At 39.8% G+C, this 12,480-nt stretch overlaps 1 protein-coding gene across 1 annotated transcript in view; it reads right to left on the reverse strand.

The window, feature by feature from the left end:
* Nucleotides 1–8,259, reverse strand: part of agap3 (ArfGAP with GTPase domain, ankyrin repeat and PH domain 3) — a 129,913-nt gene extending 121,654 nt beyond the window's left edge. Inside the window, exon 1 of the mRNA XM_074689552.1 lies at nt 7,270–8,259. Within this exon, the coding sequence (XP_074545653.1) occupies nt 7,270–7,633 (364 nt within the window). The 5' untranslated portion in view covers nt 7,634–8,259. The remainder of the gene's footprint in view (nt 1–7,269) is intronic.
* Between the last annotated feature and the right edge of the window lie 4,221 nt (nt 8,260–12,480).

Genomic DNA, 12,480 nt, shown 5'->3' on the forward strand with positions numbered 1-12,480 from the left:
TATGTGACCTAGTTCATTCGCCCTTCACACACTTGCATTTGTCCTGTTCCACCCATACTGAAACAACCTCAGATCATCACTGTCACGGTATTTACTGTAGGGGGAAGTCAGTCTAGTTTGTAGGCTTCTCCAGGCCTCCTGCACTAGTAAGTTGGCTGGAGTGGACATCAACTCCAAACTGGATTCATGACTGAAGAGAACCTTCACCCAATCATCTAAAGTCCAATCCTTGTGATTCCTAGCAAAGAGTAACCCGGCTTCTCATGGATGGAAAACTCCTCCATGCCATGTGTGATTCAGGTCAGCTTCAAGAGGTAGTTTCACACTATCCTTGCTGGACAAGTGTCATTTCCCCACAATGCCCACTCATTCTTAAGGTCCCTGGAGGTCCGATGACAATTCCTGACACAAGAACGGATACGTGCACAGTCGTTTAAGGGGTACAAGGACGTTTCCTGCCTCAAGTAGCAATTAATTTGGTAGTACCATGTTTGGCTTGCTTTTTCTTGGTGTAATAAACAGCTGTCTTGGCGATCTTGGGTTTTGGCTACCTGTCTCTCACTCATGCCAATTTCCAGCAGTGCCAACATGGCTGCCTTTGTGGCTTCACATAATTCTTTTGTTTTCGGCATAATGTGAGAGCTGACAACTTCTGAGATGAGCTCTTGGCCGTTGCATGTGCAGTGCTGCTTACAACATGAAATGGCCACTTGTACACCCAGGGAATTCAATAAAGCTTAAGCATGTCAAAAAAAGACATAAAATACTATGTAATCAGCTGCATTTTTTGTCACGTTCATTGTATTATTCAAGTAAGATACTTTTAGTGGTACCAAACACTGAAATGAACAAAAAACTGAGGAAAACAAAGGTGGTTTCATAATATTTTCAATGACTGTAAGCGGCACGTCTTTCCATGTCCTCATTCTTCTTTTTTTTAAATTGTGGAATTATCACAACATTATCAGTTTGTAAGATTTCAATATTGTTACATTCCTAATAATATCACACTCCCTTTATCTATTTAGACTGAGTTTAAAATTAAAATCTGCTACATTTTGGCTAAAACGACATTTGTTATTTGAATGTTTATATTTAGATGTCTTGGTTGTGACATAAAATTGGGCCCTTTTCAGACCGCCCTTCTAACAAAATGCTACCAAATTGAAGTGTTATAGATGAATGTTTGAGAACAAAGAGAAAATAATTGGCATTTTTAGAACATTAGAGATAGTTTTTTTTAGTTAAACAGTGTTAAATTCATGCTTTTTTTAAATTCACTACTCAGAACAGAAAATAAGGAAAGCTAAAGTACAGACCAGGTTTGGGCTTACTCCATGCCTCGCAGATGTATTTATGCAAGGCTTTATTTGGGCACGAGATCTACAACTAGTAAACAGTCACTGAGCTACTCTATAAACAGCAGCATTCCACATTAACAGTAATTTACATTGACATACCATGTAGGAGACACAGCTGGTGGTATTGACTGACATTTCTGACTCCAGAACAGTTTCCAATCCATATTCACAGATACGGCTTTGAAATATAATGAGCACATTGTGAGGATCTCACTTGCCAGAAGTCTCAGCGGCATTTTTCCTGACACAGATGGCCCTTAGTGACAACTGTAAGCCCAGTTCCCCAAATCAAATCTCAACCACACAACCAGATAAACACATATCTTCAAAGTGCTAAACCTCAATGGAAAACCTCTGTACACCCTCCTGGAGTTATAGTGTTCAGTGAATATGATCAATAAATGAAAACATGACTTGGAGTTTGAATTATAATTTTCTTTTACTGCAGCATCACAGTTTGTGGACGATAAAATGAATGTTAATCATGAAATTTCAGTATTTTCCATCCCAGAGGGGGGAATTAATCCAGTTTCTGCTGCAGTGGAAAGATGCGTTATCATCTTTCGCTGCATGTGATTTACTGATGAGCTCTCATGCTCCGGCTCTCCCTGGCAATTGACTACAAGAGAGACGCAGTGTGTACCAGGGAGCTGCTTAGGTGCCGCACAATGCCAACAGAGAGCTCTGAGGCTTCAGTCTGTGGGCTTTTTGTAACCCTCTGTGTCGTCCCTATTGCTATCTGAGTGCACAATGTTCTATTGTGCTGTCTTATTAGCCCTTTCTTGAAATCCCGAGCACCCCTCTTGAGAAGCAGTGGATTTAGGTGACTGCCCTTGCTCTGACATTGGACTGTCAGTGGGAAAATATGAATGTCAGTGTGAGCTTGTGCTGCTTCATGAAACACTGCTGTTGCTTAAGAAGCATGATACTAACATGCAAAAGAGATACACTCCGCTCTAGGAAATCCCCCCAAAATACACAGGCCTGTGTTCCCAAGCTGCTGTTGAGAAAGCACAAAGCCATTTTCAGCCACCTGAACAATTCCTACCCTTGGGTCTATTATTTCCAACTTAAGATAAACCTCAATATCTTTTCAACAACAAAGAGAACGGTCTTTGAAAACAAAACGAGCATCATGCAACTTTGACAAGACCATAAATTAGGGTAGCAATCAGAACTCCCTTTGCAAATGGGTCCAAAGGAAAGTATTCCCAGGGCACACTTGTGTTAATAGAACACTCCTCCACATTGAGATGAAAAGCTAAAAATATAACTGAAATCACATCACAGATACCATCTTTGCAGCTGTCTCTAAACCTTAGTGATTCGACTTTTCTCCCGCTTGAAAACTCTCATGTATTAATTCCCCAAGATCAAATCCCAGGCTCTGACTCTAGTTCAAGGGTTCAGGGGGGAAACAGAAATAAAACTACCAAATATTGTGTTTTTATGTTGCAAACTGCATTAGAAAACAATTTTAGTTTGTTCATTTAAATTAATGAAGCTGCTGTTTGAGATGATTAATAATGCAGCAAGGACAGGAGATCCAGTGTCATGCCAAATGGCTGTTTTGGTATTAATTAGCTTGGCTATCTGAACTGCCTGCTGTATTAGGAAGACACTTTCAGGTTGAATTAAAAACAACTTTGCACTGCACTGTGGATTCTCACAAATTCTGTTTTATTTTCTCTCACCATGGCAATGTGTTTCGAAACTGATTCCCTAAAGTGAAATCTTCCATCAGTTGATCACAGCTATGGTGCAATCAGCCTCTTTAAATGTGCTTCCATTGGCTGCCTGCTGAAAAAAAAGAGCTTTGAAACAAACTTTAATTTCCTGCTGCATCATCAGAGTTACGTCACAATGAGTCATACAGATTGTCACTTGCAACAACACTAGCCAGTGTAATCATTTTGTTTTGTTTAAAATGTCAGTATCAAGAGATTTCAAAGCTTTGGCTGACAGTAAAACGGATCCCATGAGACAATCATGTTTATGGTTCTTCTTTGCATTTTAACCTGACTGCCTCTATTTACTGAATACTTCCTCTTATTGAAATTCAAATTCACAAAAACAATTCAGCCATGCCTACGTGGAATGCAAAACCTTGAGGTGGGAAGAGCCCTTCTCTTCCGTGTGCATACATCAAAAGCCAAGGCAGGAAGAGCAGCAGCAAAGATCTCGAAGGGCACAAAACAGAGCTGGCATCACTGCAATGATACATACTACAATGGTAAAATCAAAAACAGTATTAAAGAAAGTAGCAAGGTGGAGGTGGGCAGCTGGAGATGTTTGTAGGGAAGGCAGTAAGAGTAGGCAGGCTACATCAGTTTTAACAGAATGCCAATTTTGCCATTTGCCAATTGGATGTGTAGATAGAACCAGCTGAGCAGTCAGCTGATGGGGCTGGCATAAAGTGCAGCTGTAGGATGAGCTTGATTTCGTGGTTTGCCTGAACACTATGCTCAATCTGTGGTCATAAAATACATCTTTGTTGTTGTGTGCAAATCTTTATTCTAGCTGCTAGTCAGTATGAGTCAATCTATTGGTCAGTCTGTGCCACAAGTTCTGAAAACTACTGATTATGTTTCATCATGGGATGCAGCTACAAAGAGTGTCAGTGAGCTGGTCTACCACATGGAGACAGGGAATAGTCTCAGACCAAAGACAGAATGTAACAGGCAAAGCCGTGGAACATCTCGGGGCCAACAGCAATCCAGACAACAGCAGTTTTCAGTCAAGCTTGATTGATGAAGTGCTGGTTTGCCATGATTTATCTCACCATCTAATCCCAGGGATTTGGGAGTCATTTGAGCATTATGTCAATGAGGTTTTAAATCGCTCAGATCATAGGTCAACAGTCACTTAGTACCAATGCATTTCATTCACACAGGTTGAATAGATTGCTATTCAGAAAACACAGTGGGAGAGGTTTGTGTTTGGTACTCGGCAAACCATGAAGTACCTCCTTGTGATCTGATAGTGTGTTTAGGTTGATGGGGTCAGACAACAGATTTTAACCCCCAGAGCTCTCAAACCCCTGCCAATTCTCTTCTTGGCTTACTTGCCAAATATCTTCGAGACTCACCAACCGCTCGGTACTTCTCTATAATTTTCCTCTGCTGTTTTGCCTGACCTGGTCATTCACACAGCTTATCATGAATTATATGCCTGTCTAATCTAAACCACCTGTTGCCCTGCTCGGAAAAAGTTGCTTTCCGAGAGACAAAGGAGAAAATATATGTTATTTGGGCTTGCACTAAGCAACACCTTGAATATCAATCAGTGTAAAAGGACCACTGTGAGGCATAGAAAACTATCACAAAAACCCAGCATGGAGCGTCATCATCACATAAAGATCTTATTAATCAACAGAACAACAGGGGGAACCTTAGCATGGATGGGAATTCATTTTGAAAAGGTTTAAGGCTGTAATTTCTATTCATTCTTTTCTTCAGCATTTTCAGCTAAATGCATGAGCCGCTGGTTCCTTAGCAACAGACTCTGCAATGATGCAAGATTGAAGAGGAACGGCTCTGCAGCTCCACAGTGCAGGTGAAGACAAGATGTCCAATGACTCCTGTTGCAGCTCTTCAAAGCCTATCTGAGTAACTCTTATTATGGCAACTGCATCTCGTTTCACAAAAATACATGTACTTCAAAACTAAGGCTGTGTGAGGGCAGGAAACAAAATGTAGTCTGCCTTTTGACATCGGGTGTATGCTCGCAACTACAAACTTTATCCACATAACCTCAAATATTGCCTAAAAATGTTACAAATAAGCACAAAAAGGGTTTTTTGTTGCTGTTCTGTGCTTTCAGGATGTGTATTCCCTGCTCACACATTTTGTATAGGCCTGCAGGTGTGGACACAGCAGTCACAGTTTTTTACTTATTCCCAAGAATACTAGGACAAATACTGTCAGCGTGTTATACAACTGAGAGATTTTGTATCTCACATTTATCACATAGCACATTAAACTCAGTGAGTAATGGCTTGTTTCTGAAATTTTCAACAAACAGAATCAGCAGTGGACAGGAATGTCTTCTACACGTATTGTTTTAAGAAAAATAAATGTATTTTACATTTAAAGACTCAACTTGCACCCTGGGAAAAAAAGTTTCAACGGCTCTTAAATGGGAATGACAACACAATAAGATCAGAGTTTAACTCCACAAAATACACATTCAGCGTCAGACTGGAGTTTTCCTTTCACTCAACTTTTGGTGAAAAAAGCAACATGTTGAGATCAAAACAGACCTGTGAACAGAGCGAGCAATAACCTTCCTATTTTTAAAGGGATGCCTCTCACAGAAACCTCACAAAAGGCTCTGTTGTCCTATCAAGACACAGAATAAAGACATGTCTTCATTGCAACATTATGTAACAAGGCAACAGAAAAAAAAGAAAGCTGTATTTTCTCAAATGTTGAACTCAGACACTGCAGACCCACCAGTTGATTTTTCACATTAACATGAGTCATGTTGTTATTCTGACCTATAGAAGACTGTAGCACACTTTAAACCAGGCTACATAGCGAATCATGAGCTGTGTTCAGTTTTTACAGCACACATTGATTCTTGATTTGATCCTTTCTGACAATCCTGAGCTCTGACATCCTCCATATATTAGTGTCACCACTTACACTGCAAGCATCCCCTCTTAAAAGTCCATTAAGTTCTATTTTTTAACACTTCCCATGAGTCTCAGCCAGTGGCATACTGCAATGCCTCACAGGAAGTGTGAGTGTTGAATGCTGACAGAAAACAGACCACAAGATTGTTTTTTTCTTCATAAAATGCTCAAATTTAAGTGTCTTAGTTCAACATTTTAGAAAAATTGCTTAGTTTAGAGATACTAAACAATGAATATGTCACATGTCACATCACTATCTTTCATATTTTGTGCTAAAACAAATAAGCAAGGGTGTTTTAATTACTCTATATGCCAAATAAAGTCACAGATTTACAGTTCAGCAATTGCACACAGAGTTTCATTGTAATGATTCCAATAGAGGCTGCTTTTAAAGGATATCTGCACCTTAGTTCACTTTAAAAAGTAGACTAAATTCAAGATAACGCTGCCAAGCTGGTTGAGATTGGAAGCAAATTTGCAGACACATGATATTCCTGGAGACCCTCTGACAGCTGACTTTGATAGACAGCTCACTGGCTGCTGTGTCACTGAATAGATGGGCGGGTGAGTGGCCAGGAAAAGACACATAAGAAACTGCTACCATCATTTATGACGCTCACATGACAGTGCATCTTCCCCACTTATATCTGACACACAGCCAAAGCTTCCCACACACACAGCATGGAGGTCTCCTTTACAGTCGCTGTCATCCTTCTCTGGTCAGATGATACCATATGGATGTGATTTCCAAGAAAGTAGCAGCTGAGTGGCTTTATAACAAACCCTGTTCCATCCATCATGCCAAATCCAGTGGTACATTATTGATCCATCTGCCTTCTGTGTAGCAACTCTCAGTGACTTCTCATTATGCGGCACAGATATGGCTTTAAATTGAATTCAGAGAAATCTCAGACTTTCTTTGGAGGTCAGGTATGGGTGGATAGGATGTTAAAACAAAGTTCCCTTTAGAAAATGCCATTAAGAAGCTAATTGCAATGGCGCATGCTGCCTGCCTCTTGAGTTAAATTGAACATCTGATTGTTAACACTTCAGTGCAATTCATTCCTGTAGCAGGACTATGAGATCGGCTACGCCCCCAGCCTCAGAGTGCGATTGTTGACACTGTGGCAATGCCACCAAGTGTACATGAAAGGAAGGGAAAGGAAAGGAAAACAGAGGAGACAAGAACCCCCCTCCCTCCCTCGTCCCCCCAAACCCTCAATGAATGAAAAGACAAGAGAAAAGCCCCAGTTTGATCCCTTTTATACTCACCTTCAATGGAGATTACATGCTCCCGGATCTGGTTCTGAAGTGCCAGGTCGTCTATACGCTCGATCAGGTCGTAGATGGCGTAAATGTTCGGGTGGACGGACTCGAACCGGTGGATCTCTGCCCTGATGGCCGCAGAGTTGGACAAAACAAACTGCGAGCCCGCCGGCTGGGCAGCCTGGCCTGAAACAGTCCCCGAGCCGAACTGTCCAGCCCCTGAGCTCGCGGACGATCCGGATCCGAACTGGGACGGAATGGACTGGGGCACTGGGACGGGAACTGCCACCGGGACCGTGCCTGGAGTGGGCATGGCCGGCTGAGACTGCTGAGAGATACCGGACACTGGGACGCTCGACTGGAAATTCATCTTGGGTCTTTGTGTTAAGTTCTGTTATATTTGGAGCTTCTGACGAATCCGCAACACGGATCTGCAGTCTAGAATTTGGGACTGAGGCGGTGCGAACAAAAGAAGTCCGCGCGAACTGATGGTGTGGAAAACGATCGGCGCAGAAGCATCAATAGTTGTTCGCCAATTGCAACAAAACGCGTATCTTGCTCATATTATTACAACTTGACTGTGATTCATTTTCCGTTAGTGGTCAGACCTATCCCCGGCCCTTTTTTGTTTCTGTGGCTTACAAACCCGCAATGCCTACCACTGGGACACTCCTCTCTGGGCTGCACGGCTGTTTTGGTCAAACCCTTCTTCTTCTTCGTCTCTCCCTGTGTGCTGTGCTGGAAGGAGACAATGGGCTCGGCTTCAGCACGGCGCCCTGGTCCTCCGCTGCCTTCAGTGCGTTGTTTCTGTGCTGAAACCAAATAGCGTTTAGTCCTCTTAGGTCCAAGTGGTCCCTGCCCAGCGCCCTCCTCCGCATGCTCCAACGTCACCCATCACGTAATTGTACTTGAGATGGGGGAGGGTGTGATTGGATTTGTTGGGAGGGGAGGGGGGGTTGAAATCGCAACGTGCACATCATTATAATAACCTACCTGACAGTTATGCAACCGCAAAAAATCCGCAAGATACACAGGCAGAAAATTACACTGAAGTAAAGTAATTGTTACAGTGAGGAGGAAAGCCGTAGCTAACCCATGTATCAGTTCCCCGCGCGCTGCCTACACTTTCACACCTCCGGGCGCGCGCACGAGGACACACAGAGATGGGATTTTGGGGACTTTTATCCATCAAATGTTTATTCTTATGTCCAGAATCACACCATGTGTGATTATAGGACTACTGTGCGACTGCATATAAAGACAAATTGAAAACGGATTTCAGTGGCTGAATATTATTTATTTCTGAACTTCTTTTGTTACTTATAATATTAAATAATAAACATTAAATGTTTCTTAGAGCAAAACGTTGAAGAAAGGTTTGTGTTACCCTTTAAGAAAAAAAAAACTTTGTTGGATGTCCTATCAGCCCCACTTTCCCCTACGATTCATTATTAAACATCACTTAAAGTTCAAAAGGTGAAATAAAAAGATTTTCAAAAGAAACAGTGTGCCATTGATCATAATAGCTATTCTTTGACTGCAAAGGGAGATAGAGAGCCACCTGCTGGTTTGAATGCCTCCTACAACAACAGCTGCTCAAGGCCAAATGACACTCAGAGTCAGTCAAGGTTCTGCTTTTTTCCCTTTTGTAGCATTGTGAGTGTAATTATAATGACTGCTTAAACACACAAGCACCAAAAAGTATAAATGGTCTACGAGGCACTTCCAATTTAAGTGATCTGCTTTTCTGAGGTAAGAGAAATAGTGCCAAGTTGAAAAAGTTTGATATATAAAAAAGTCATTCTCCATAATGGAGGAAAAATGAAAGAATTACTGCTCCTGAACTCTCTGGCAGCCTGCGGCTCTCAAACTCTTTCCTCACACATTAATAATACAGAGCGCAATAACCATTTTTATTATTCCTCCAAGTATTAAACCAGCTTCAGTCTAAAGATTAATATTAGTTCTACCACAGAGGGATTTCCAAGGAACATGAATGAAGATGATTTAGAAAAAAAAAACTCTTTTGTTCATTACTTTGAAAGGCATGATTGTTTCTTTTAGCATTCAAAAGGGATGCCATGGTGCTCATTCAACTTAATTCTTGTAAAAAGTGTGTTGTTATTTGAAACATTTATGTAATAATGGTGATCTAATTTGTTATATAACTAAATTTGTTGTGAATGCAGATGATCATCTTTGAACAGCTGCAATATGGCGAGTAACTTTTGATTCTTCACTCTCATTATGACTTATTCTTATTTATAACCACACCAAACTGGTACTTTGATGATATTATTGCTTGGAAATTTTTATGAATGAAGATCTATGCAGGTGCAGAGTACATGATTGATGAGTCTTTATCTTGCACTACTACTGTGACAAGAAAGACCTTAATAACTTTTAACCACTACTGCTTTTGATGAAACAATTTCAGTTTAAATAGAACAACTACCTTAAAATATTTTATTCTCAAGAGTTTTTCAGAATCTCTTGACACTTAAAAGTAAATTCTTCTTTGAATGTTACAATGAACCTCTTCTGCAACATGCTGCACATTTTGTTATCTTCAGCCCTCTGCTCCCACCTGTTGGTCAATCGTGGCACTGCTGCTCCCAAATACATTACCACTGTCACTCCTGTTGCACTCCATTTTAGTGCAATAGCATTCATAAGCAGTAGTAGCCGTAAAGATTATTTCTTTCTCCGGTTTATTCCAAAGCAATGATCCATTTCATGTCCATCTGCAAAGAAATTGCTGCTCGTGTGAGAAGTTTTTGCAACAGCACAATATTTTTGACAATCTGCAGCCTCATTGAGAATTCTGGTGCAGTCTCGTGAATATAGAAATCAATAATCTGGCTGATTAAGTAGGAATTGAAACACAATGTTTATAATGTTATGATTAATGATCTTCTTCATGCAGTTACCTTGTGTATTATGGGATATAGCTGCTGTTCTTTTTGTCAATAGTGGAAATCAACTCAAGCCTCGTGAATGGAACCGTCTACAATACAGGTTATGTTTAAAGTGTCTGCCAATTTGCACTATTTAACTCCATGTTTAGGGAGAAATATTCTTGTGAAGAAACTTGACTACAAGTATTTAATAACTTTTGTTTTCTAGTTACCTTTGATTTGTGTCAGCAAAATAAAATATAAGCAACAAAAGAGAGTGATGCATCACAAAGAGTTAAATGTTCACTCACCAGTTGACCCCAAGAGATCATTCAAAAGCTGTTTGGTAGTGTATTGAGTTCTTGAAAAAATTTAAGTGGCCTGCAAAATTAGAATGATATATACATTGATGGGTTAAAATTATTATCCAGTATTACGATGCATCATGATGCACCCACATGTGCATCATGGTTTATAGTAAAGTTTTGATAATTTTTTTGTTTTTTTGATGATGCTTCTGCACCAGTGTTCTCTCACAGGCAGACAGACCTTCACGTATGTATTACAACCTGCCACAGCTCGTCTCTGACTGGGGAATTGTGGGCTGCCAAGGTGAAAACATTAAACTGGAAATCAAACTAAGCAAAGAAGAACCTTGATACAAACATTAAAGCCAGCTCAAGCACCAGCACATTTCAAATAAATGTGAAACATGTAAAATGGCATCTATTGCTGTGCACTTTAGTTGGATAAACTTGAAGCTAGCTTAATATTAGTCCATCTCCCTGACTGTAAAAAACTATTCTCTGTAGTATGAAGGCTAAATCAAGTCAATATTTTAGTAGTAGTAAACAACAGCAAGACAAGGGAAAGAAAAAGAATAAACATAACAGAAAAAAATGTCAAAAATTGGGAGGTAATGTTTAGATTTCATAATAATAAATCTGTTCAACAATTTGCAACAATTTCATGCATACCATTTTAAGGTCTGACCTGAGCAGTAACATCACTTTGTAGAAATACTATGTGACAATTAACAGCTCCTACTTTTAAAAGTAGGGACTGCACAGGTGTAAGATAAGATAAATGAGTACCACAGAGAAAAATAATTATGCAAATGTAACAAACTCCAGTTGCACCTACATCTTTCAGTGATATGCTATTATTATTATTATTACAAAATATATATATTTAATGACCTAAGAACTCTCTACTCTGTTAGCAGTGGGACTACCCTGTCTCTCTTTGCTGATTTTCTTCTTCTGTGGTAATTTATCAACAGATCATCTCCTCTTAGCTTCCTTTTGAACTGTCCCCTGTGGAGGTTGTTTTTTGTTTGTTTGTTTGTTTTAACTGGATTCACACTCTTGTTTTACTTTTCATCCAACATGGTCCAACTAAAATATTAGTATTTAGTTAAATATTGGACAGGGTACAGAACTTTATTACTCGATTCAAAGATACTCGAATAATACTGCAATACAAGCAAAAGTTGCTCTGTAAAATCATCACTTGAGTCAAGTACTAGATAGTACAATCGTCATTACTTAAACTCACATGCATCCCATTTCTAGATTTGCAGCTCCAAACAACAACAGCTACAGAAAAAATAATTGGAAGAACTAACCTCATGTTATAAGCTAAAATAGAACAAAAAGGTACCAACATACCTAATCATGCTTTCTCCAACTAGACGGCAAATATTTATAGGCTGGGATGAAGTTTATGTGTGGTAAACAGTTCAATCTTTTACAACTGTTCTTCATTCCAAAAACCTCAAAAATGAAAAATGTCCTTCAAGAAAATAGAAAATGTAGATGAAAAGAGAGAGGAGAGAACTAGAGTAATGGAAAGGAAGCGAATACTTTGGGTTAAACTTATCTTGCCATCCCTTTTAAGTATGAACAAATTTCATATTATTTGAAATAAAGTTTCAGACTTTTTCACAGAACTGCATAATGAACTCAGCAAACCCAGGATTTTATCTCCCAATTTACTCGTCTGGTATCTCACTTCAAATGATCAGCGAGTCTCTGAGAGCTGTCCCCAGGACACTGGAGGCCACCATGAATACTGAACAGCAGCGACTCACTTACATCCAGAGGGGAAAATATTGGTGAGCAATATTCAGCAGACCTGCCTGAATTATTGTCAGTTAAACTTGTGGAGTTAGACACTGAATAAAATGGTTTTAACTGACTTTCTTTGTGCTTAATAAGGCTGTTTGGGCAATATTTTAGGGCCATGTGAATCCTTGTGGAGGTTGTCCCTTCCTGTCAGGCTTTTATAGAGAAGCTTGATCATCTTATTGTCTAACATT

This window comes from Halichoeres trimaculatus, unplaced genomic scaffold (genome assembly GCF_033239565.1).
Source record: "Halichoeres trimaculatus isolate MK-OKI-2021-1 unplaced genomic scaffold, fHalTri1.1 fHalTri1_scaffold_15, whole genome shotgun sequence".
In the NCBI taxonomy this organism is placed as follows: domain Eukaryota; kingdom Metazoa; phylum Chordata; class Actinopteri; order Labriformes; family Labridae; genus Halichoeres; species Halichoeres trimaculatus.